A 22,777-nucleotide genomic window follows, 5' to 3' on the forward strand; every position below is an offset into this window, starting at 1 on the left:
AGCAGCTAAGCATATATAAACACTTCATTAGGCAGTTGTTTTCAGGCATGTAACCCTTTGATCAGCATTTTCCTTCAAATGAATTTGCATTTTTACAAGCTAACCTTTTAGTGGGTTAGATATGGCTTTCAGAATACCTTTCCTGTTGTCCCAGTATGCTAATCACTTTGTTAAAGTAGTTTTCTCCACACAAGCCTTGTCTTGAGCTTTAAACTTGATTTTTCTCTCCTCCCCAAAACTACTTTTTTCTGTCTTCTCTCTCCATAGATCTGGCAAAGACTATTGAGCAGTAACTGTACCATAACCTGATATTATGCTGTATCAAATCCAGTCAAATTAACAATAAAGACTACTACAGCACTGTACTGTATCATCATCTCTTTACAGTCAGAAAGATGAGTAAATTATCAAATTTACTCTACTACAATAAGAATATTGATTAATATAAACAAAATTTGTGATAAGAATGGTAACAGTATACCAGAGCTAAATGATAAAGCATGGAAAAGAAAATCATCTATAAGAATGCTGATTCTGCGGCTGGAGAGATGGCTCATAGAGATCATGTGCTGCTCTTCTGGAGTACCCAGGTTCAATTTCCAGCATCCATATGGTGGCTCACAACCATCTGTAACTCCAGTTCCAGAGTATCATACATCTTCTAGCCTCCCAGGGCACTAGGCACACATGTGGTACATATAACTACATATAGGCAAAACACTCAAATATTTTTTAAATAATTCATTTAATTTTATTTTATGTGCATTAGTGTAAGGGTGTCAGATCTCCTGGAACTGGAGTTACAGACAGTTGTGAGCTGCCATGTGGGTGCTGGGAATTGAACCTGGGTCCTCTAGAATAGCAGCCAGTGCTCTTAACCACTGAGCCATCTCTCCAGCCCTCAAATATTTTTAAAATTTTTTTTAAAGAATACTGATGTTAATAGAATTATACTAGTTAAAAGAATTGAAATATGTCTTCAATTCCAGCTAAATTAGTTAAGTTAAAGGGTCATTACCAGTTTCCAGATAGATAAAGACTGTAAAAGCAATAAAATATAAATGAGAAAAGAGCAACACAACACTTTAACACTAAATGATTTACATCCTCATGAGCAAAAATAGAACATTCCTTTATTAACTAAGACTTTGCTCAAAAAATATACACTAAGGATCAGGGCAGCAGAGACTGTTGAATACATAACATACATAGTAATTAAATAGCTGCCATGTTTACTCCTTTAGAACTGCTAGTCCAGGGCATTTAGGATATATACAGTGTGTCTTAGAAATAAAGTGAATGCTCAGGTACTTTATGTCCACCCGGGGGACAGAGAATTATTTGCTTACAAATGTATATCACTAACAGAAATTCTGTGTGATTACAGATTCTCCTCTTTCTATTTTCTCTGTCATCTGAGGAAGCCAGGGTCTTAAAATTAAGCTTACTGGCATGAACTGACAAAAAAGAGTATCTGAAGCTTGAAAAAGAAACATAAAGACAGTATATTAATGAAAAAACATAATTCATATCCCAAAGTATAAGAAGAGAATTTTATGAAAGAGGAAGAGAGCTTAAAGTAGAATTCAAACATTTAAGAAGCAAAAGTTCAAGTATGAGAGAAAATGAATAGTCAGCAAGTACAAATTTACAGTTTTACTGTATTGTCTAACAGGAACTCTGTAGAGAGTGGAACAGTGGAGTTATCAAAGGATATGTTTTCTAACTGCGAACTCTATATTGCGAACTCTATCATTGAGAATGTTTTTTAGCAAAATGAAATTTAAATATAATAAAAGAAAAACAGGAATGTAGGAATCTTTGGTAACTAAGTCTAAAGTTTTGAGGCTAAGCTTATAAAGTCTGACTGATATTTAATACAAAACTGTAGAAGCATAATATTCTAATTAAATAAAGAAAATGTGCAGCAAGCCTAATAATAGAAAAATACATAAAAAATAAACTGAATGAAAAATACAATATTCAGACCTAGAGAAAGAATTGTGGTGAGAAGGAACCCATTACACATATCACCCTGTCTAGGCTCTCTGGCTGCCATTGCCTCCCTGTTCTTGCCTCTAGTGCTTGTTAGATCCAGAATCAAGACTGATTTCAAGTACTTCACAACTAATTAAAAAGGAAGAAATCTTTGAATTAAACGCCAAACTCAGCTGGACGTAGAGGCATATACCTCAATCTCAGCACTCAGGAGGCAGAGACAGGCAAGTCTCTGAGGTTCAAGGTCAGCCTGGTCTACCTAGTGAGTTCCAGGACAGCCAGAGATACATAGTGAGATCCCATCTCAAGCTCCTCCTGTAACCCCCACCAAAAAAAAGAAAGAAAGAAAGAGAGAAAGGAAGGAAGGAAGGAAGGAAGGAAGGAAGGAAGGAAGGAAGGAAGGAAGAAAGAAAGAAAGAAAGAAAGAAAGAAAAAACAAACAGCCAAACTCAAAGAAAGGAGAAAGTGATTGCCACTGACAGTCAAGAAGATGTTAGCTTTCTCTAGATATAGTGTATGTAGACTGACAACCTGGAGCAAAGGGTTTGGGTACCTCTATTTAATGAACTATGCCAAAAGTCATCCAGACATGACCATCATGGCTGTCAACAGATTTGTGAAGATCTAAGTCCTGTGATTTTAGTCTTGGCACCAAGATAAACAAGATTACAGAATATCTCTCTGAATCCTTCCAAAAGTGCTTAAAGAACAAAGATCCCTATGTTAAGAAAATGACAGCAATCTATGTAGCAAAATTTTGTGCTATCAATGAACAAATGGAAAATCAGGGACTTCTATATTTTCTGTGGAATCTCTTAGCAAATTCAAATCCAGTAATGATGACTAATACTGTAGCATCATTGTCTGAGATCAGTTGAGTCTTAGCCAATCAGCAACTTAGTCACTCTGAAACAACAAATTATCTATTAACTTCTCACTTTTTTGAATGAGTGCACTGAATGGATCCAGATTTTCATACTTGACAGGCTATCAAATTACAGCCATAAAGATGACCTGAAAAATCAGTATCTTGCTGCAAGCCACAAGACTATATTACAGAGATTCAGCTGTATATAATAAAGCTTTACCTAGAAAGATCAAGGAATTTTTCTAGAGGAAAGTCATTTATCAGGGAATATTTGGTGTTATTCCGCTTTTAAGATATATCTGGCCAGGCGGTGGTGGCGCACGCCTTTAATCCCAGCACTCGGGAGGCAGAGAGGCTGGCCGGAGGCAGAGGCAGGCGAATCTTTGTGAGTTCGAGGCCAGCCTGGTCTACAGAGCGAGATCCAGGAAAGGTGCAAAGCTACACAGAGAAACCCTGTCTCGAAAAACTAAAAAAAAGATATATCTGTCTTCTGCTATGAAATTCTTGTGCGCTCATATACTTCTAGGCTATATGGCAAATAGTATAAACTTCTCAGACCTACTGCTGATCTACTAGGTAACATCCCTACAGAGCCTAGAAGACAGGTGGACTGTATATGCGTAGTTTTGTTTCTTGTGCAAATAAAGCTCAGACTTTCCTTCCCCAGACTGGCCAAATGGCATTCCAGAGCATTTAACTCAGAGCAAAGGATTTTTGCATATCCAAGTGCATGGAAGGGGAGGCAGATTTCCTGGTCAGAGAGTTGGGTGACCAGAGGAAAGGAGAATAAGGCAGAGTTTCTGTATATGGTAGGGCAGTCTCACATGGTTAGAGAGAAAGGAACAAGGCAGATCTTTTGTAGAGAATAAAGGTTGATTCAGGTCAGGAGAGTAGAAAGAGAAAAAATGAGTATGGACGGAGCAACTGAAGATGAAGATGAGATTGAAAGCGTTGGAGCTTACTAAAACTATGAGAGGACAGAAAAAGAAGGGACAGAGAGGAACTGAGTGTCAGGACAGAACTGAAGCTGTATAGATACAAGTTTGTTATAGAGAAATAAAGTAAACAGACATAAGAAACTAAAGTACATAGATTCTTTTCCCTCAGATAACCCCACACTAGACATTGCATCTTCCCCTGGACTCTGGAAGAAATCTTCTCAAGGCAGGCCCCTGGGAAAATTCCAATAGTATCTGTGAGGAAGTAAGTCCTGGACAATCATGCCGACTCAGCAGTGGTGCTTTTGAGCAGTAGACATCCTAAAGAAATTTCTGAAATTGTCACCCAAAGACTCCCAAATACTATAATATGCTACTGAAGAAGTATCCCTTCCACTTGTCACCATGCTATCTGGAAAGCCATAATACTGCCCTGAGGAATAACAACCTAATTTTCCAGAGAAGGCCTAAAATGTTGAAGGGGAAGGAAAAAAAAAAAAACACACAAAAGACCAAAAAAAAAAACCACCAAAGTCTTTTTTGTGAAGTACAAGGATCCTATCTATGTTAAAATAGAGAAGTTAAACATCATGATTGCTCTTACATCTCAAGCAACATTGCTCAGGTTCTGGCAGAGCTGAAGGAATATATACCTGAGGTAGATGTTGATCTTTTCCAAAGCTGTTCAGGCCATTGGACAATATGACATCAGCAGAACACCCTTGTAAGCAAATTGCTTGATCTAATTCAGACCAAAGTAAATTAAGTTATCCAATTGGTAGTTGTCATCAGGAATATATTCTGCAAGTACACCAAGCATGAGATTATCATTGCCATTCTCACTGAGAACTTGGACTCCATGGATGACCCCAGTTCTTGAGCAGCCATGAATTATAGGAGATTATACTGAAAGAATCAATAATGCAGATGAGTTTCTAGAGAGCTTCCTTGGGGGTTGAGGGGTGGAGGTCCTGAAAGTACCCAGGTACAGCCCACTCTATTTATGACCTTAGTGAAGCTGTTTCTCAAGAAACTATCAGAAATGGAAGAGCTATTCCAATAGGTCCTAAGCTTGTACACATAGTATTTTGATAATCCTGACCTTGAAAATAAGGGTTATATTTATTGTCACCTTCTTTCAGCTCACCTGTGACAGCCAAAGAAGTAGTCTCTGAGAAAACATTGATCTCACACGGAGACAGACCTCTTTAGGCCAGTCCTTCTGGATGAGCTAATCTGCCACACTGATTCCTTGGCCACTGTGTGCCATAAACCTCCAAATGCTTTTGCAGAAGGGAGTCATGGCATGCATTGCAAACATAAGCTCATTCATCATGAGAGCACTGGTGCAGGTGGCAGCCCTGTTGGTACTGCCACTGCAACCACCTGGAACAGCCTTAGGTCATCCCCTCTCAAGGTGATCTGGGAGGTCTTTTAAATCTTGACCCGGGTCCCTCAGTTAATGTATCAGAGGTGTCCTGTATGTAGACAGGAGCTCTAGATCATTTTAGGGAGGAGGACTGGATAGTCTGCTAGGTAATTCTTCATTCCATCAACTAGTGCCTGCAAACTTTGCTCCTTCACCTACTGCTGTGATCCACAGTGAATCAAATGGCAAGTTTAAACTTTCCACGGGGTAGGAATGATACCTGGTGGGTATGTGGCTCCTAAGTCAGTCTAGTTACCTGTAAAAAACACTAAAGCCTTGGCAATTTAGGTGACTTTTACTCACCATGGGCACATCTATATGGAAACAAATTTCACCAATAAAGGTCCTCATCATGCGACAGACTTTGCAGTACAATTTAATAAGAATAGCTTTGATATCATCCCAAGCATGTTTTGGGCCATGATACTCTACTGTTGCCAAACCAGAGCATTTATGTTCCTGCCTTTCGGGACCTTGAGCTCTGTCATAAAGATAGAACCTCTGAATAACTTGCAGGTGCCTGCTTAAAACATTGTTGATGTCTTCTGTTTCAACTGCCTCATCCCATTCAATGTGCTTTTTATAGATTCTATAATATAGAAGATAGCAAAATGGAGCTTCAGGTCTTCTTTACAACATACAAGGGCATTCTCAAGAAAATGAACTCCAGTTTCAAATTAAGGAATGTTATTTAGATGCCTACACTGTTTCCAGCAAGTTACAAAACAGTTTTTATTCTGTTACTAAAAGGAATGTGAAAGGGCATTTGGATTTTGGCTAAACCATATATTCAGCCCCAATTATACACCATCCCTGAAGTGTGGAGCTGCTAGAGTCTCAGTTCATCTATGAACTCAATTATAGCATTTTAAAAGACATAAACTGGTCCAGCCACCTTGCAATCAGTGCAAACCAAGAGCTCTTAACTGGAAAAAATTCTATTTTCATATAGAACCTGAACTCAAATTCTGCAACACCCAGACACACACCTAGTGACCAGTCTCTACCCTGTGCTAACATTAGTGTTTGCCCTGTTGGATGGCTTAGCTTCCTGTGAACATTTGTAACCACTGTTTCAGTCCCTTTGGCCTCTGTTCCTCTGTCTTCACATATAGCTTCTCCATACTATGCCATTGGTTTGCTTTTTCTACTCTCTCCTTTGAGTGTAGTTTGATATTTTGTAATTGAAAGCTCATTTCAAAAGCAGAAAAAAGGCAACAGATACTTAAGGGAAGTGTTACTGGAGGGTGGGGGAGAAAAAGAATATTTCTTCCATTGGTTATGCCGGAAAATATAAACGGACTAGCATGACCTATTAAAAAACATTGTCCTTTGAAGTTGCAATAAAGAAAATTAAAACAGCTGAATGCTACTTAAAAACATATCTTAGAATATTACAGAATGTTTAAAAACAATGGCCTACATAACAAGTACTTAGAAAAAAAGGCAAGGATGGAATCATCAAAGTTAAATCGGAATTAAAGACCAGTAGCATTAAAGGAAACAGAAAGACATGGCTTCTGTTTTTAAAAGTTATAATCTGCTGGATATAGCCCTTCTCTACAGCAATATACATGTGCTTAGTCAAGCATAAGAATATATTTAGTCAGCTTGGGTTTTTATAGTGGTAATCTGAGTACCACTATACATTTTGAAGTATACAATTCAGTGGCATTAAGTACCTATCACATTGCTGTGCTGTTGTCTCTGCCAACAGTTTTAAAATATCCAGAACTGTTTCAAAATCTTCCCTAACTAAAATTGTACCTACTCAACAAGTGTTTTCCTTACCATAGGTTTAATGGCGATATTTCAGTACTTTTGTTTTCCTGTTTCTTTTTTTATCTTTGACACCAAGTTGTATACGATTTGTTCTTGTCACCTTAGGGATTAGATTAGTGATGACTGAGGAATAGTTTCCTTAATATGGGTGACTAAAAAGTTTAAAGATGTCCCATTACAATCCCCCTCAGCAAAAATGCTAATTAGTATTACCTCCTCTGGTTTTGACAATTCATTGAGAGGTGGAGGTGTGGGGGTGTGTCCACCCGCCCTCACATGCATACATGTGAGAATGTGGTTTTTCTAAGGTATTTCTGGAGTCAATGTGTAAGACTTTAAATGCAGTAGAAATAAAGTAGAAAATTAAGTTAAAAGAAGACAGAACAGTACACACAGATCATCCAGATTTACAACAAGATTAATTAATGAGGAGAAAAAACACAGTTTAAATGTCAGCTGTGCCTAGATAGCGGTAGATAGCCAGTAAATCTGGAAAGATGATCCACACTTTAAGAGATACCACTACTGATGAGGAAACAAGTACAAGCATAAATAACAAAGAACAGTTAAGGATTGGAAAGGTAGCGTAGTAGAAATCTTGCCTAATATGCACAATGCCCTGGGTTCAATTCCCAGCATTAAAATAATATTTACCCTTTATGTGTGCTTTTCTATTTGGCTTCATTTTTTAAACTTTTCTCTCAGTGAATTAAATTAGTTTAAGAACTCAAAATGAGTTGTGATCTATAATTTATAAAATATAATCCCAAGTGTTAACTAGCTAGATATCACTAGCCTCAAAAGTTGAAGATCTTTTTCTCCATGAGTAAACTGGGGGTAAGGGGTGAGCAATGGAGGATAGAGGATGGGGAATGAGAACATAAGGAAATGGGATGGTTGAGCTGGAACAGGGATGGAGGGGGAAAGCAATGAAGAAATACCATGGTAGAGGGAGATATCATGGGGATATATAGAAACCCAGTGCTAGGAAAGTTGACAGGAATCCCCAAGGATGACCCCAGCTTGGACTACTTGAAATCCTGGAGAGGGTGCCTGAACTGAACTGGCTTGCCCCAGTGATCAGTTCGGTGAATACCCCAACTGTCATCACAGAGCTTTTCTCCAGTGACTGATGGAGGAAGGTGCAGAGATCCACAGCCAAACAGAGTTCCAGGAGTCCAGTCAAAGAGAGAGAGGAGGGATTCTATGAGCAAGTGCATCAGGATCATGATGGAGAAACCTGCAGAAACGGCCAAACCAAACTAGTGGGAACTCATGAAAGTTGGATCGATGGCTGTGGAGCCTGCATGGGACTGGACTAGGCCCTCTGCATGGCGAGACAATTGTGTGGCTTGATCTGCTTTGGGGGCCCCCTGGCAGAAGAATCAGAATCCGTCCCTGGTGCATGAGGGGACTTTTTGGAGCCTACTACCTATGAAGGGACACCTCGTGCAGCCTTGAGGCAGGGGAAAGGGCTTGGACTTGCCTCTACTGGATATGCCTCCCCATGGGAGGCCTTGCCTTCTTGTGGGAGGGAGTGGGGGGTGTTTTGGGGGGGGTAGGAGAAGGGAATAGGGGGATCTTTGATTGGTGTATAAAATGAATGAAAAAATTTTCTTAAAAAAAAGTTGAAGATCTTTCATACAAGGGTAGGAAAGTATTATTATTATTATTATTATTATTATTATTATTATTATTATTATTATTATGATTAGCATCTGGACCAGTGTCAGCATCTTTACATGTCTACCTGAAGAGCTTTTAAAGAGTACAATATTCTTTAAGGTTTAATGACTAGCCGTGGAAGAGAGTTTGTGTTTGAAGTGTAGATAAGGGGCTTACGTATGTTTTAGCAAGAGAATCATGACAATAGAAAATAGTGAGATGAGAGGTGCATTGAGTTAAACTCAAATGAGAAGAGGAAAGAGGAAATAAGAGAGACTTAAATTTGTTACCTTAACTAAGATGACAAGATCTGCCAGTATTTCAAATGTAATTCTGGAAAAAAATTATTTCCTTTTTAAAAAGAAAAACAGAGGCCTGGAGAGATAGTATAGTACCTTCCATTTAAGCATGAGAAGAGGAGAATCCTTATGTACTTACTCAGTAGCCAGTTTGCCTGGCTTGTGTGATAGTGAAAAGAGACTGTCTCTAGCAAGGTGAATGGTGAGGTCTGGCACACCAAGTCCTATGACCTCCACAGGTATGCCATATACCGGCCAGGTGGAACCCAAGAAACCTTCCGACTATACACACATATATATAAGGTTTTTATTTTTGTTTTGAATGGCTTAGAACTGTTGAGACCAAGCCATTTTAATTGTGAAGAAAATGATTTAACTCACAATATTATTAGTAGTTCTCTTATTAAATACTTTGGTCACATTCAATTTGTTAATTTTAGTTACATGAACATGCAGCCTACTTGGTGGACAGTCTGTGGGAAAGCTCTCAAGAACTGTTGAAAGATTGGGAATGTATGACAGAGTTGCTATTAGAAGAACCTGTTCAAGGAGAAGAAGGTATAGTATTTTGACAAGTCTTTTCATTTTGTTTTATTTTCGTTGATAAATGTAACATCTTCTGTGTAAACATGCCATGTGTCTTTTTAAATAGAACAACTTAATTCCTACAATAGTAAGAATTTCTTGTTTGCACCTTTCCATATTAACACAGTTAATGCACAAGGTGTTTGTAAAGTCCATGTGTTATATAATAAGTCTTTTGTTTGCTGACTTCAGACACAAAATACGCTTAATGTTTAATTTTTTCAAAAGTAAATCTTTTGTATTTTTCTGTAAGCCTGGAAAAGGTCTATAAAACAAAAACTATTCTGTCCTCCTCTTTCTTCCTTTTGTTTATTTATTTTTTTCCTATCAGTTCAGAGACTTGAACTCAAGATTTTGCCCTTTGACATGTTGTTCCCATTTTGGGGCAAATTTTTAGAAATTTATCATACATAAACACATATGTATTAGTGATACTTTACTGCAGCATTTTCATGTCTATCAAACACTTGGAAATATTTGATTAGATTATAAGCACATGGACTAAATTGTACTTTATAAATTATTTGATAAGTTAAAATGTCTATATGTGAGCTGAGTGTGGTGGCACATGCCTTTAATCCCAGCACTCAGGAGGCAGAGGCAGGTGGATCTCTGAGTTCAAGGCCAGCCTAGTCTACAGAGTGAGTTCCAGGAAACCCTGTCTCAAAAAACAAAAACAAAATCAAAACTATATGTGTATATTGACCGGAAATACATTAAAATGTATTGTTAACCTCTTAAATATGTGACAGTCTTTATTTATGGAAAATCAAAGAAAATTTTGTTTTTTGTTTTTTTCAAGACATGGTTTCTCTGTGTTGGTTTGGTGCCTGTAGTGGATCTCGCTCTGTAGACCAGACTGGCCTCGAACTCAGAGATCCGCCTGGCTCTGCCTCCTGAGTGCTGGGATTAAAGGCGTGCATCACCACCACCCTGCCAAAGAAAATTTTTAAGATTTGAAATTATGTAGAAGAGAATACAGTAAAATTTTATCATTGCCTTACTTAAAAGTAAGGAATTAAAAGAAACTAGGTGTTAGAAAGACGAGAGTGCTTACTTCATGTGCTTTGTTTGTTTGGCTTATGATGGAACCACTTATTACTAAAATAGAGGGAGGGAAATGTTAAAACTAGAGTCCACCTTAACTCTCCATAATAAGTAATAATGTTTGCAGTTTTTAATAAATCATTGTGTTAATTTAGGATATGATTATGAAACCACTCACACTCATATTTTGTTCATTTCAGCAATGTCAGACCGTCAAGAGAGTGCTCTTATAGAGCTAATGGTTTGTACAATTCGCCAAGCAGCTGAGGCACATCCTCCCGTGGGAAGGGGTACCGGCAAGAGAGTAAGTTTTCAGTCAGTAAAAAGTCTACAGCAAACTTATAAATGCAATTACCTGTCTAGACTGTTTTGACCCTTTACTAGTGTTGGTATCCCTAAACATAGGATTTTTTACAAATAATACATGCATGGCATGGTGCTTCATCTTTGTGTCTTACCTGCTTGACCCAAGTTCTAAAAATATCTTTCCTTCCTATTCTCTAGTATTTGTGCCTGCTTCTACTATAGTATTTTAACAGTGTGATTACAAGCTCGGGATGGCGGGAGAGGTGCTGGAAAGATGATGTGGTGATTAAGAGCACCAGCTGCTCTTACAGAGAACCCAAGTTTGATTTCTAACACCCAGTGCTCACAACTTTGTGTAACTCTAGTTCCCAGGCATCTGATACCTTCTGGCGTTCGTGGTCACCAGGCATGCACGTGCTGTACTGACATACTTGCAGGAAAAACACCTATATACATAAAATATTAATACTTACTTATTTATTTCATTTTTTGACACAGGATCTCTATTATGTAGCTCTGTGTATCCTGGGTCTCACTGTATAGACTTGGTTGGCCTCAACTCTCAGAGATCTTCCTGCTTCTGCCTCTGCTAGGATTAAAGGCATGCACTAACATGCCTGGCTGATATTTTTTTTTTTTTAAGTATTTAAGGGCTCAGGAGGCAGACTGCAATATTTGTAACCTCTTCTATGTAGCAGCTATCTAATCTTTGGATAGGTGAATATTTGTGTATCTGTAGTTTCCTTATCACTAATAAGTGGTTAATAATATATTTAGCAAGTATTTAATAAGTGTTTAATAGGAAGTATTTAGCAAGTATTTAATGAAGAACTTTCTTGATATGAAAGACATAAGCAAATCCTTTTGCAATAACAAGTGTAAAACTAAAAATTGTGTCACAAATATCCACCTGATAAAGTTGGTGGGCATGGAGAAGCGTGCTTGTAATCCTATTCCTTACTCTTGGATACTAAAATGGGGCTTTGAGACCAACCAGGACCATGTTTATGAGACCCTGCCTTAACTTTTAAAAAAGGATAAAGTTACAGGTAAATGCAGCAAGAGTTTTTTTGTAGTATCCCACCCCAGGTTTATGCCATACAGCCAATACCTCCCCCTCCTCTCAATCTTTGTGGATAACATGTATAGTTTTATCAGAGTGGTACTGACTACAAAAACAGGCAGCTTTCCTGTCAGAATGGATTCAGTGTAGACAAATGGCAAGTCATAGCTTTGTTAACTCAAGTGGTACACTTGGTAGAAATTTACAGGGAAAACACAATTTTGATAATTGGAGATAGTAATCCAAGAAGCAAACAGCAATAAAGGAAAAAAGTTCCATATATATATTCTTCTATATATTCACTGGAGGTATATTCTCCATTGACCTAGTGATTTGCTTCCTCCAACTAGACCCCACTTTCTAAAGTTTTTATCATCTCCAAATAGTCACAGCACATGGGAGACTTGTTAAGTCATTACTACATGAGATTTTGAGGGAGACATTTAAGATACAAACCACTTGGTTATAGAGAAAACATTGAACATGAAATTAGGAGATTCATCTTAAATAACTGAGAGAAAATGTTGAAAAAAGTGAATAAACAGATCATAGAAATGTGTAAAACATCAAATGAAACAATTCGTGTAATAAAAGTTCCAAAGAGGAAAAATATTTAAATTTCTGGGTGGTTGTTTGTGACCTGAGTCTCACTTTGTAGCCCTGACTGGCCTTGAACTCACAGAGACCTGCCTGCCTCTGCCTGCCAAGTGCTGGGAGTGCTGGGAGTAAAGGCATGCTCCACCGTGCCCAACCCCTAAGAAAAATATTTGACAGAGTAATTGCCAGAAACTTCCCAACTTTGATTTAAAAAGCATCAAAATTGATTCACAATTCTAAACAGAAGTTTAACAAAACTCAAGCCTAATAAACACAAAAATATCACACCTTTTAAGCCTAGTAAAATTAAAATGTATTGGTTTATAGGTAACAAAAGAGCTCTTGTAAACTTTTTCAACAGTCATATCACTGGCAGTAAAGGAACAATAGTAAAATTAGAATACTACTATTCTGTCACGCAAATAAAACAAGGAATCTAGGCAACAATTACTAATAGCCTATAACTGCCTGAAACATTGATGGGGAATTTCATAATGAATTAAATAACTTGAACTGATTAAACTTAACAACACTGAAAATAAGACTGCTACATCTGAAATATTCTTGAGCCTAGGTGTGGGCAAGGGAGAGTTTTAATGTAAACAAGATAACTACCAGTTTTCAAGAAACATAGCAGCACCCGTGTCAGTCAGCTCAAAAAACAATCTGTAACTCTTCCTCCAGGGGACCTCTTCTGGCCTCAGGGGTGGGTGTGTGTGTGTGTGTGTGTGTGTGTGTGTGTGTGTGTGTGTGTGTGTGTGTGTGTGTGTGTGTGTGTGTGTGTGTGTGAGAGAGAGAGAGAGAGAGAGAGAGAAGATAGATGTCCCTGCACACACATACACACAAATGGAAACTTTAAAAAAAAAAAAAAAAAGGATAGGAATGGAGAAACATGTTAAGGGAGATTCTAGGGTTTCAATTAGCCAAATTTAGAATGTAGAAGTGAGTGGATTATTTGGGATTAAAGAAAGGGTGTGTGAACATAGCAGACAAATATAATTATTTGGAATCTTACATTAGCAAGCTGTCAAAGAACAATTTTTGAGGAAAGTATGGACTGCATGTGAAATGATACTAAAGTATTATTGCTTAATATTGTTGGAAATAGTAACTTATTATTTTTAAGTTCTTATCTGTTAACAAGCTTATACTTAATTATCAAGAATGAAATTATATATCATTTGTTTTAAAATTCTACAGAGAAAAATGTAGTATTGTAGCTAGAATGACAGAATGCTGGTTAGTATTCAGCTTTTTAGTGATTTTGAAATTTTCTATTATAAAAGTCTTTAAAAAATGTGTTGCTCCAGCCGGGCGGTGGTGGCGCACGCCTTTAATCCCAGCACTCGGGAGGCAGAGCCAGGTGGATCTCTGTGAGTTCGAGGCCAGCCTGGGCTACCAAGTGAGTCCCAGGAAAGGCGCAAAGCTACACAGAGGAACCCTGTCTCGAAAAACCAAAAAAAAAAAAAAAAAAAAAATGTGTTGCTCCAACTTTGACAAATAATTCATTTTTAGGGCTAATTTCTAGTCCGTTCATAGATGTTGCCTCTTTTTTGTACTTCTTTTCTTTCTTTCAGAATAAACTGGCCCAGTTGTGAAAATAATTCCAAAATTTATAGACTTAATACTATAAGCCTTCATTATTTCAGAGTTTGTGTGAGTCTGAAATTCATTAATGGTTTAGCTGCTATTTGACTTAGCACCTCTTAGGGTTGACCACATCTTTATCATCAGTCTTGACTGGGAGGCTGTAAGTCACATCCACATGAATCATATTTCGAATGTGGCTGGCAGGTGTGGACTGATGCTTAGTAGGTGATCTTAGAGCTTCTCTATCTGCATGCCCTCTCCGTAGGGATGTTTGAGTATTCTCATCATATGCCTGATTATCTTTCTCAGAACAGTAAGGTGAACAACACTGCTGTATTTTTAATGTCCTAGTCTTCAAAAAGTCATGAAATCATGCTGGAGATATAGTTAGATTTAGTATCTTCCTGTTAATCACACAAGTTAGCCTTACTCATTGTGGGGAAAAGGTCTACCAAGGGTATAAATACCAGGGAATGGGGACCATAAAAGAATTTATTGAACTCTGGGTTTCATTCTGTTCTTACACAATAACCAACCATTTATTTCTCTTGTGAGCCATGGTTCCTTACAGTGACTGGTAAGGATCAGAATCTTGGCACTAAGTTTGATTATGGTTATTAGGTTATTATGTCTTGTAGGCATGTGTACTAGACAGAGATGAGAAATACATATTTATTTGAATATAACCATACATCCATTATTGCTCTGACTTAAGCTTATCCTAACACTTAATTTTTTATATTCCTCTTAAATTTCTTGGTTATGTCATCTGCCAGTTCTTCATCATTTTATATTAACATTTTCAATTTTTAAACTGCTAAATGACGCTTTTATCATTTCCATTTATCTAGGTGCTAACAGCCAAAGAAAGGAAAACTCAAATTGATGATAGAAACAAATTAACGGAGCATTTTATCATCACACTTCCTATGTTACTATCAAAGGTATCGGCCATTTTCAGTTTTGTGGTAGTGTGCCCTGAGTTTGCTTTCTTGTACTATTAGTGTAGTTACTCTTTTTTCTTTGCTGCTTCCTCTAGTATTCTGCAGATGCAGAGAAGGTAGCAAACTTGCTACAGATTCCACAGTATTTTGATCTAGAAATCTACAGCACGGGTAGGATGGAAAAGGTAAGACCCTGAAATTCTGCTACTAAAGTAGTTTTAATAACTGAATTTTATATTTCATCTAATCATAAATTATTTAATAAATGATGTTTTTCATTTTCATTATTAACCTAAATATCACAGCTTTCCTTTTTTTCCTCCTCAGCACCTGGATGCTTTATTAAAACAGATTAAGTTTGTTGTAGAAAAACACGTAGAATCAGATGTTCTAGAAGCCTGCAGTAAAACCTACAGCATTTTATGCAGTGAAGAGTATACGATTCAGAACAGAGTTGATATCGCTCGGAGCCAGCTGATTGATGAATTTGTAGATCGATTCAATCATTCTGTGGAAGATCTGTTGCAAGAGGTTCGTTATAAAGTTGATGGTGCATATCCTAATTTAGGCTAATAATTACTCAGAATACCTGAATATGGGAGTCATTCCTTTTTCAAAAAAAATAATCTAAATTTTTCTACCCTTTTCAGAAATTAGCAGTACTATGGAAACTGTACATCCTGTAAAAATCAACCTTTTATAGTTTACTTTTTGTGCTGTGGTTTTTTTTCTTCTTTTAAGAACAGTCTAAACTTTGCTTTTTCTTTGTTTTGTTTCCTATTTCTGGGATCTAATTTACACTTTTAAATTTCTTATTATATTGTGCTAGTGAATAAAACATACAAATTAAGTTAAATATGATTGCTCAAGGAAGTAACACTCTTGGCAAACGTAGTTTTTCTCATTATTTTTGGGCTTCCTTTGGCCCTTGCTTTCTTATCTATAAGGCAATCTGAAATTCCTGTAGTTTATGCTTTGATCCTCCTGAGAATCTTTATAACTGATTCTTTTAAAGAATTTTGGTAATATTTTTTTAAACATGACATAAGATTTTTCACCATAATTTTCTGAAGTAACTGGCCATCAGTAAAATATTAAATAATCTTTAAACAGTTTTCAGGATAAGGCTCGCTCAAGTAGTAACTGATGTGTGCATTCCTGAGGAACCCCTGGTGTTCAGTCCTCAGAACTGAAAGACAGTGCACTAGCTAGAACTTTAAAACACTGTCACAATTTCACTTTCAAGGAATTTACTGTAGTATATTCTAAAAATTCGTATGTTTTTATTCATCTGTAGTGAATATACTGCTTTATATAACGAATTTCAGGCTGTTAAGAATTAGTAGGATTTAATTAAATTTAAGTTACTATGAAAATGAGGTCACTTTTATTTTTTATTTATAGGGTGAAGAAGCTGATGATGATGATATCTACAATGTTCTTTCCACCTTAAAGCGTTTAACTTCTTTCCACAAGTATGTCATGTTTATTATTAATATAAATTTAGCAAGTAACATATTGGCCAATGAATAGACTGAATGTAATATTTGACTTCTTACAACAATGATACATTTTTAAATATTAAAGTGTAACAAGTTTCACTCATCCAGATTTTCTATGGACTTTTTTTAATTTTAATTATTGTTGGTATAAGAATATTTGTTAATTTTTGAAAACTAATCATTTAAGTACAAGGTGTACTATAAACATTTTAATCAATCCATATTATTTAACAAAACAGATGAGCTTATGTTATAAGCTAGAGCTTTATAAGTAATTTTCAATTGATGGTATTTAACAGTCTTGTTAAGTAAAAAGTAAGATTGATGGGAAGGTTGTATACGTTGGCTCAAAGTTGCAAATTTTCAGTTTGATGTAAAGAACATTTTTTTCAGTAAAAACAAAAAATTATGATTGATTTTGTTTAGCTATTTCCCCAATCTTTATGTTAAGTATATACACTACATTCCTTAATTGTCAAACTATATATATGTTAATGAGATAAGATTTTGAGGAAGTCATGCAAGTAATTCCTGTGGACTTCTAGATTATTACTGTTTTTACTGTGTAGACAGAACAACTGGATTTGAATAAGGAGTAAAAGGCTCAGATGAAATGTGCTTTCAAAACATAATCCACATATCCCTGTAATGAGGTTTATCTTCTCCACAAAGGAAGAAAAACAGAATTGTGTTGTCAAAAGAAAGTTTGTTTGTAGCTCTTAATAAATTATTCACATTTCAAAGGCAGTTTTCTAAAATCTAGGTTCTTGGTTGAGTGTGGGAGTGCATGGCGCTACTCCCACTTGCTTCTGAGGGACAAAGATGACCTCAGCTCAAGAGATGGAGACCACCTTGTGCAACAGAGCGATGTAGTGAGATCTTGTCTCTATGGATGAGGGGAAGGAAAGAAGGGAAAAATAAAGAAAAAGAAATCTAATCCATTTTTACGTACAAAGAAACTTTTTGGAATCATGTATAGAACTAAACTCTTATTTTAAAACATATCTTGTTATTTATAATAAAAGTTGACAGCCATAGTCAAAAAAACTGACTTTGTAGTATAGTTCAAGTTTCTTCCTTCAAAGCCAGGCATGGTAGCATCAGAGGCAGGTGGATGTGCAGGAGCTGCAGGCCATTCTGCACTACATAGTGAACCCTGACGGAAATCACTTTCACAAGTCTTGAGGCTATATAAATGGCTACACAATGGATTTTGAGTTTTCTCATATTTCCTATCCTCTGGTTTTGTAATTCTGTCCATCTGATGACAGCAGATTTCTCTTTCAAAAATACACATATAATTATTTTTTTAATTGTAAAACGTACTTTTAAATATGAAGTTGCAGATGTATATATACATCATGGGTTCAGGTTAACCATCTAAGGAGAAACTTGACATTAAATGTGAAACTCATGATTCATTTGACAGACTCTACCTCTCCCCTCAACTGTTGTTTTCATTCTTGGTTTCTTTTCACATTGGAATGTTTCCTCTATGGGTTGTTTTCAAGTCTACAAGAAAAGGAAATAGTTCTGTGTTGTTCTGCTTAGTGAAACTGAGCTCAAATTGAAACTATCTCTTATTCTAGAGTAAAATTAAAATCTTTTTTATTTATTTTAGTGCTCATGATCTCACGAAATGGGATCTATTTGGTAATTGCTATAGACTGTTGAAGACTGGAATTGAACATGGAGCTATGCCAGAACAGGTAGGAAATTATTAATATTCTTTCTATTCTTTAGGAAGCTAAGGTACTCTGAAATCAAATGATTTTCCAAAGCTTGTTGCAGAAAATAGCTGATAAGTCTATAATGCAGCTAGCTCCTTTGAGAACTATTGTCCTTGTGATTTTAACTGTTTGGTATGTCTTATATTCAGATGTTTTAAAGTAAGAAATAATAGACTATTTTTGTTATAATTATCTTTAAAAATTAATGTTAAGGTAAACATTCCTGGAAAAACTATTAATTTCTATAATACATTTCTGATGATGACTGTTCTAAGCATTGTTACAAATACTGATGGCACCAGACCTTCAACGTGGCTTAATTGTGTAGTAAAACCATTGTTTGGATGCCTATAGTAGTTAGAACTTTTTGTGTTCACATTCTTGGATGTGACTCCTAGAACTGCAAAAAAAAAAAAAAAAAAAAAAAAAGGAATAAAAAATTACTTACTGCAGGGCAGTAGTGCTGTACACCTTTAGTCCCAGTACTCAGAAAGGCAGAGGCAGGTGGATCTCTGTAAGTTCCAGGACTGCCAGGGCTACACAGGGAAACCTGTCTTCCCTCCACCCCCAAAACAATGACTTTCTTGATCCCACTCTTAATAAACACAGTGTACCTAATTAGGTGCTTTTCTTTCATTTGTGAAAAGAGGATAAGATAAAATCTGGGGCAAATGTGTCACATTTGAACATTTCCTTTATGGATCTACAGGAAAATGAAGTTGGGAAACTGTTTTGTTCTTCCACGTATTGAAGCTCAGCTCAGATTTTTCTTCCACTACAGAATAAAGTTAATGTGTTTGCTTTATTGTGGCAAGAGGCTTAATATTTAACCATGTTGTTTACTTCATTTATTAATGGCACTTCAGTTTTCCATTCTGTCTTCATCTCACTTTTCAATCTCTTAAATATAACTCATTCATATTCTCAAGCTGTATCTTACAAATTTTAAAGGTGATAAAGGTATTCTTTTGTTGTTTTCCTTATTTTCTTCAAGGAAAGAATAAAAGTAACACATTTCTGCTTAATGGGATTATGGACCTGTTGACATTTATTTTCAATCCACAATACATTCATTTGTGTCTTAGCCACTAACTTGTGACAGCCTCATAATGGCTGTTTTCTGCTCTTATCATTGCATAGATGTTTTTTCCTTACGTTAATTTTTTAATAAGAACATATTTATGTTGTATGTATCTTAACTTCTCTTGGACTCGTATCCTTAGTCTTTAACCAGGTATATGAAGTTTGAAAGCATGACTACTAGATTGTGTTCTTGTTCATATTTACATTTTCACGAACATCTCCTAAGATATATATAGAAATGAACAAAAACTGTATTCAACTAATTTTTATATGATTATTTAGTTCCCCTTTTCAGATTCTAGCTTTTTGCTTTTAGTTAGAATCCAGAGATTTTCTTTGAGACTCCTTTTTCTGAGCACAGACCTCAAAGAATTACCAAAACTTTTGCTGATGTTACCCCTCAATTATGGTCAGTATTGTGAATGTGTCTAAAAGCTAATTCTCTAGATAATCTAATTCTTTAGATATTTGGGAGGACTATATTTACCATATCCTTGACTATTTCTTTTCCATAATGAACAATTTAACTAAATCTCTCTTTAGTTTTACTCTTTAGGGATAGCAGAATTTGTGGGCTGAGCTAGGGGTTTCTCTGGTAGTAATTTGTCTTTTCTGATGCCAATAATGTTTTAAATTTACCAGGACTGGAGAGATGGCTCAGTAGTTAAGAACACTGGCTGCTCTTCCAGAGACCCTGAGTTCAATTCCGGCAACCACATGGTGGCTCATAATCATCTATAATGGGATCTGATGTCTTCTTCTGGCATAAAATTGTACATGAAGATAGAGCACACATATACATAAAATTTTTTAAAAAGACCAGCTGGTGGCGGCATACGCCTTGAATCCCAGCACTCAGGAGGCAGAGGCAGGTGAATTTCTATGAGTTCGAGGCCAGCCTGGTCTATAAAGCAAGTTCCAGGACAGCCAGGACTATTACACAGAAAATCCTTGTCTTGGGGTAGCGGGACTTTTAAACATCATTTATATCATTACTCTCAATCTAGAATAACATATAGTATTTAGATAGTCTATCTTGTTTGTCATTTTTAATCAGAAGCCTTTGTGTTTCATAACACTGATATTCTGAAGAGTACCCCCTAGTTTATGAAATATTCTCAATTAATTTTGTCTGATTGTGGTATATTTCAATTTGGATTACACATTCTTCCAGGAATGAGTATTGGATGATATTCTGTCCTCAATGTATCATGTCAAGAGGTACATAGAGGCTAAATATGACCAACGTATTTTTTACATTTAGTATATGCTAACAGAAAAGGAAGAGGAATGAAAAGAAACATAATGTCAATTTGCTCACTATTAATGATATTAAATCACTTGATTAAGGTAGAATCTATCAAATTTCCCCTATGTAGTTAACGTTGTCCTTTTTAATTCATAGGCTGTCAAAAAGTTCTTTAAAAGTATATAAATAATGCTGTTGTTTCTTGGCAGAATTTGACAAAGTTTTGTGCCGTTTATGTAAACTTGTCTGAATCCCTGCTATCATGATCACAAAACAATTTCTAATTACTTTTTAGTTCTCACTTTGTGTTTATTAATTGATACTGTATTATAAGGAAAAATTGTCCATTCATTTACTCATCTTTTTTTCATTTTAAATTATTTTTTCATTTAATCTTCATATACTAGTATGTTTTATAATTCATTATTGTTGGTACTTATTTTGTTGCTTGTGTATTTGGAGATTTGTCAGGTGGGAGCTCCTGTGCTCCTTTCCAACAGGCTCCTATGTGCTTTTAATACTTTTTGAGCACTTCTAGTAAGCATGTATTGCAGGATATACTGAAACCCCCGTGCTAATGAATATTTAACATATAAAAAGTATTTTAAAATATATTAGTTCTAGAACACAGTTTTTATTTACTGTGAAGAAACCAGGTGTTCTAAATTATTTTATCTTCCTCATACAATTTTTTATAAAACAAAAAGCGAAAGATATTTAAGGTTGTCCCTATCTTACTTTGTGGCTTTGTGCCTATTTCTTCCTGGTATGCTATTGAATTTAAAAGCCAGGGACAGCTCAAGCAGCAAGCCTGACATCCTGAGTTTGATCTCCAGGCCCCCATAGAGGAAGGAGAGAGCTGGCTCAGCAAGTTGCCCTCTGACCACCACACCTATGCCATGGCATATGCACACCCATACGCATACACAAAGTAAATATGTAAATATAATAAATATCTTGACTAGCGTCTGAGAAAAATAAAGTATATTAAAACTCTCTATTAATGTATCATTTTCATAGCTCCAAGCAAGCTGTAGAAGATTGAAAATCAATAAAGATCATTTACAGTATTATTTACTATCAAGCAAAATAGTATAATTAACTTGTTTTTTAAAGAAAGGTAATCAAGGCCAGGCATGTAAGTTTTGGGCCAACCCTGCTCTATATAGGAATTTTAGAATGGCTTGGGCTACATAGTGTGACCCTCTCTGAAAAAGAAAAGGAATTATATGTGATTAATGTTGAGCTTCTCCACGCATCATTCAAACTTAAATTTATCACTTGGGAGACAAAGGCAGGCAGATCTTTGTGCGTTTAAGGCTAGCCTGATCTACAGAGCAAGTTCCAGACCAACCAGGGCTAAAAAAATATTATTTTTACAATAAACTTAGTACTAAGTCTTTACATGTATTCATTTGTTTAAACCATATGAGAAATATATAGTTTATATATATTATACTTATATAGTTATTTTCATTTATTACAAATAAAACTGAAACTTTAAATAATGTTCTTAGGGCCCTATAGTATGGCGCACCTAGTAAAACCAAGCTTTTAAATTATTTCCATTCTCTTTTCACTTTTCTATTGATATGCTACTAGCATATGGTAGCCCAGGCTGTGCTTCCACTCTTTTCCCATGCCTTCTTTTCCCTCACCCCCTGCCCTCTGATGTTTGCTCTATGTCAAATTCGTTTTTGTATTGATCTTTTTTTCCCAAATATCTTTTGGGCTGTTTCAATAGGAACTGTGGGGAGAGATTAGATGCTGGTACTTTATCCGTCATCATGAACTGGAAATCACCACATTATTCAGACTGAACATAATATAGGGGGTGAGTTTAACTTAAGTCAGGTTATTGTTTTTGGATAGATTATGGATTATTGTATATGTTGTTAAAAATCATGCTTTCCTAGAAGACTGTGTGCGCACTTCCTGAGTTTAGAACTTGTTTCAGTTGCGTTCTCCTCAGGTCTGCCATTCCAAAAGCTTTTAGATGTTTGGTTTTTTTAGTTTTTTCAAATTGTTTGTTTGATTGTTTAACTTTTGATTTTGTTTGTTTTTTGAAACAGGGTGTAACCCAGCCTACCCTCATACTCATG

The 22,777-nt window shown here is 36.0% G+C and overlaps 1 protein-coding gene and 1 pseudogene across 3 annotated transcripts in view; both read left to right on the forward strand.

The window, feature by feature from the left end:
- The window catches only part of Stag1 (stromal antigen 1), a 325,347-nt gene that overhangs the window by 248,296 nt on the left and 54,274 nt on the right, over positions 1-22,777 (forward strand). For all 3 annotated transcript variants that reach the window (XM_052718205.1, XM_052718197.1, XM_052718212.1), the window contains 7 exons: positions 9,420-9,537; positions 10,812-10,915; positions 15,019-15,111; positions 15,207-15,296; positions 15,439-15,642; positions 16,516-16,586; positions 18,235-18,322. In XM_052718205.1, the coding sequence (XP_052574165.1) occupies positions 9,420-9,537; positions 10,812-10,915; positions 15,019-15,111; positions 15,207-15,296; positions 15,439-15,642; positions 16,516-16,586; positions 18,235-18,322 (768 nt within the window). The remainder of the gene's footprint in view (positions 1-9,419; positions 9,538-10,811; positions 10,916-15,018; positions 15,112-15,206; positions 15,297-15,438; positions 15,643-16,515; positions 16,587-18,234; positions 18,323-22,777) is intronic.
- LOC128097610 (AP-2 complex subunit beta-like) lies at positions 2,396-4,276 on the forward strand (annotated as a pseudogene).

Source organism: Peromyscus californicus, unplaced genomic scaffold (assembly GCF_007827085.1).
Source record: "Peromyscus californicus insignis strain IS unplaced genomic scaffold, ASM782708v3 Scaffold_11__1_contigs__length_118956290, whole genome shotgun sequence".
NCBI classification, from domain to species: domain Eukaryota; kingdom Metazoa; phylum Chordata; class Mammalia; order Rodentia; family Cricetidae; genus Peromyscus; species Peromyscus californicus.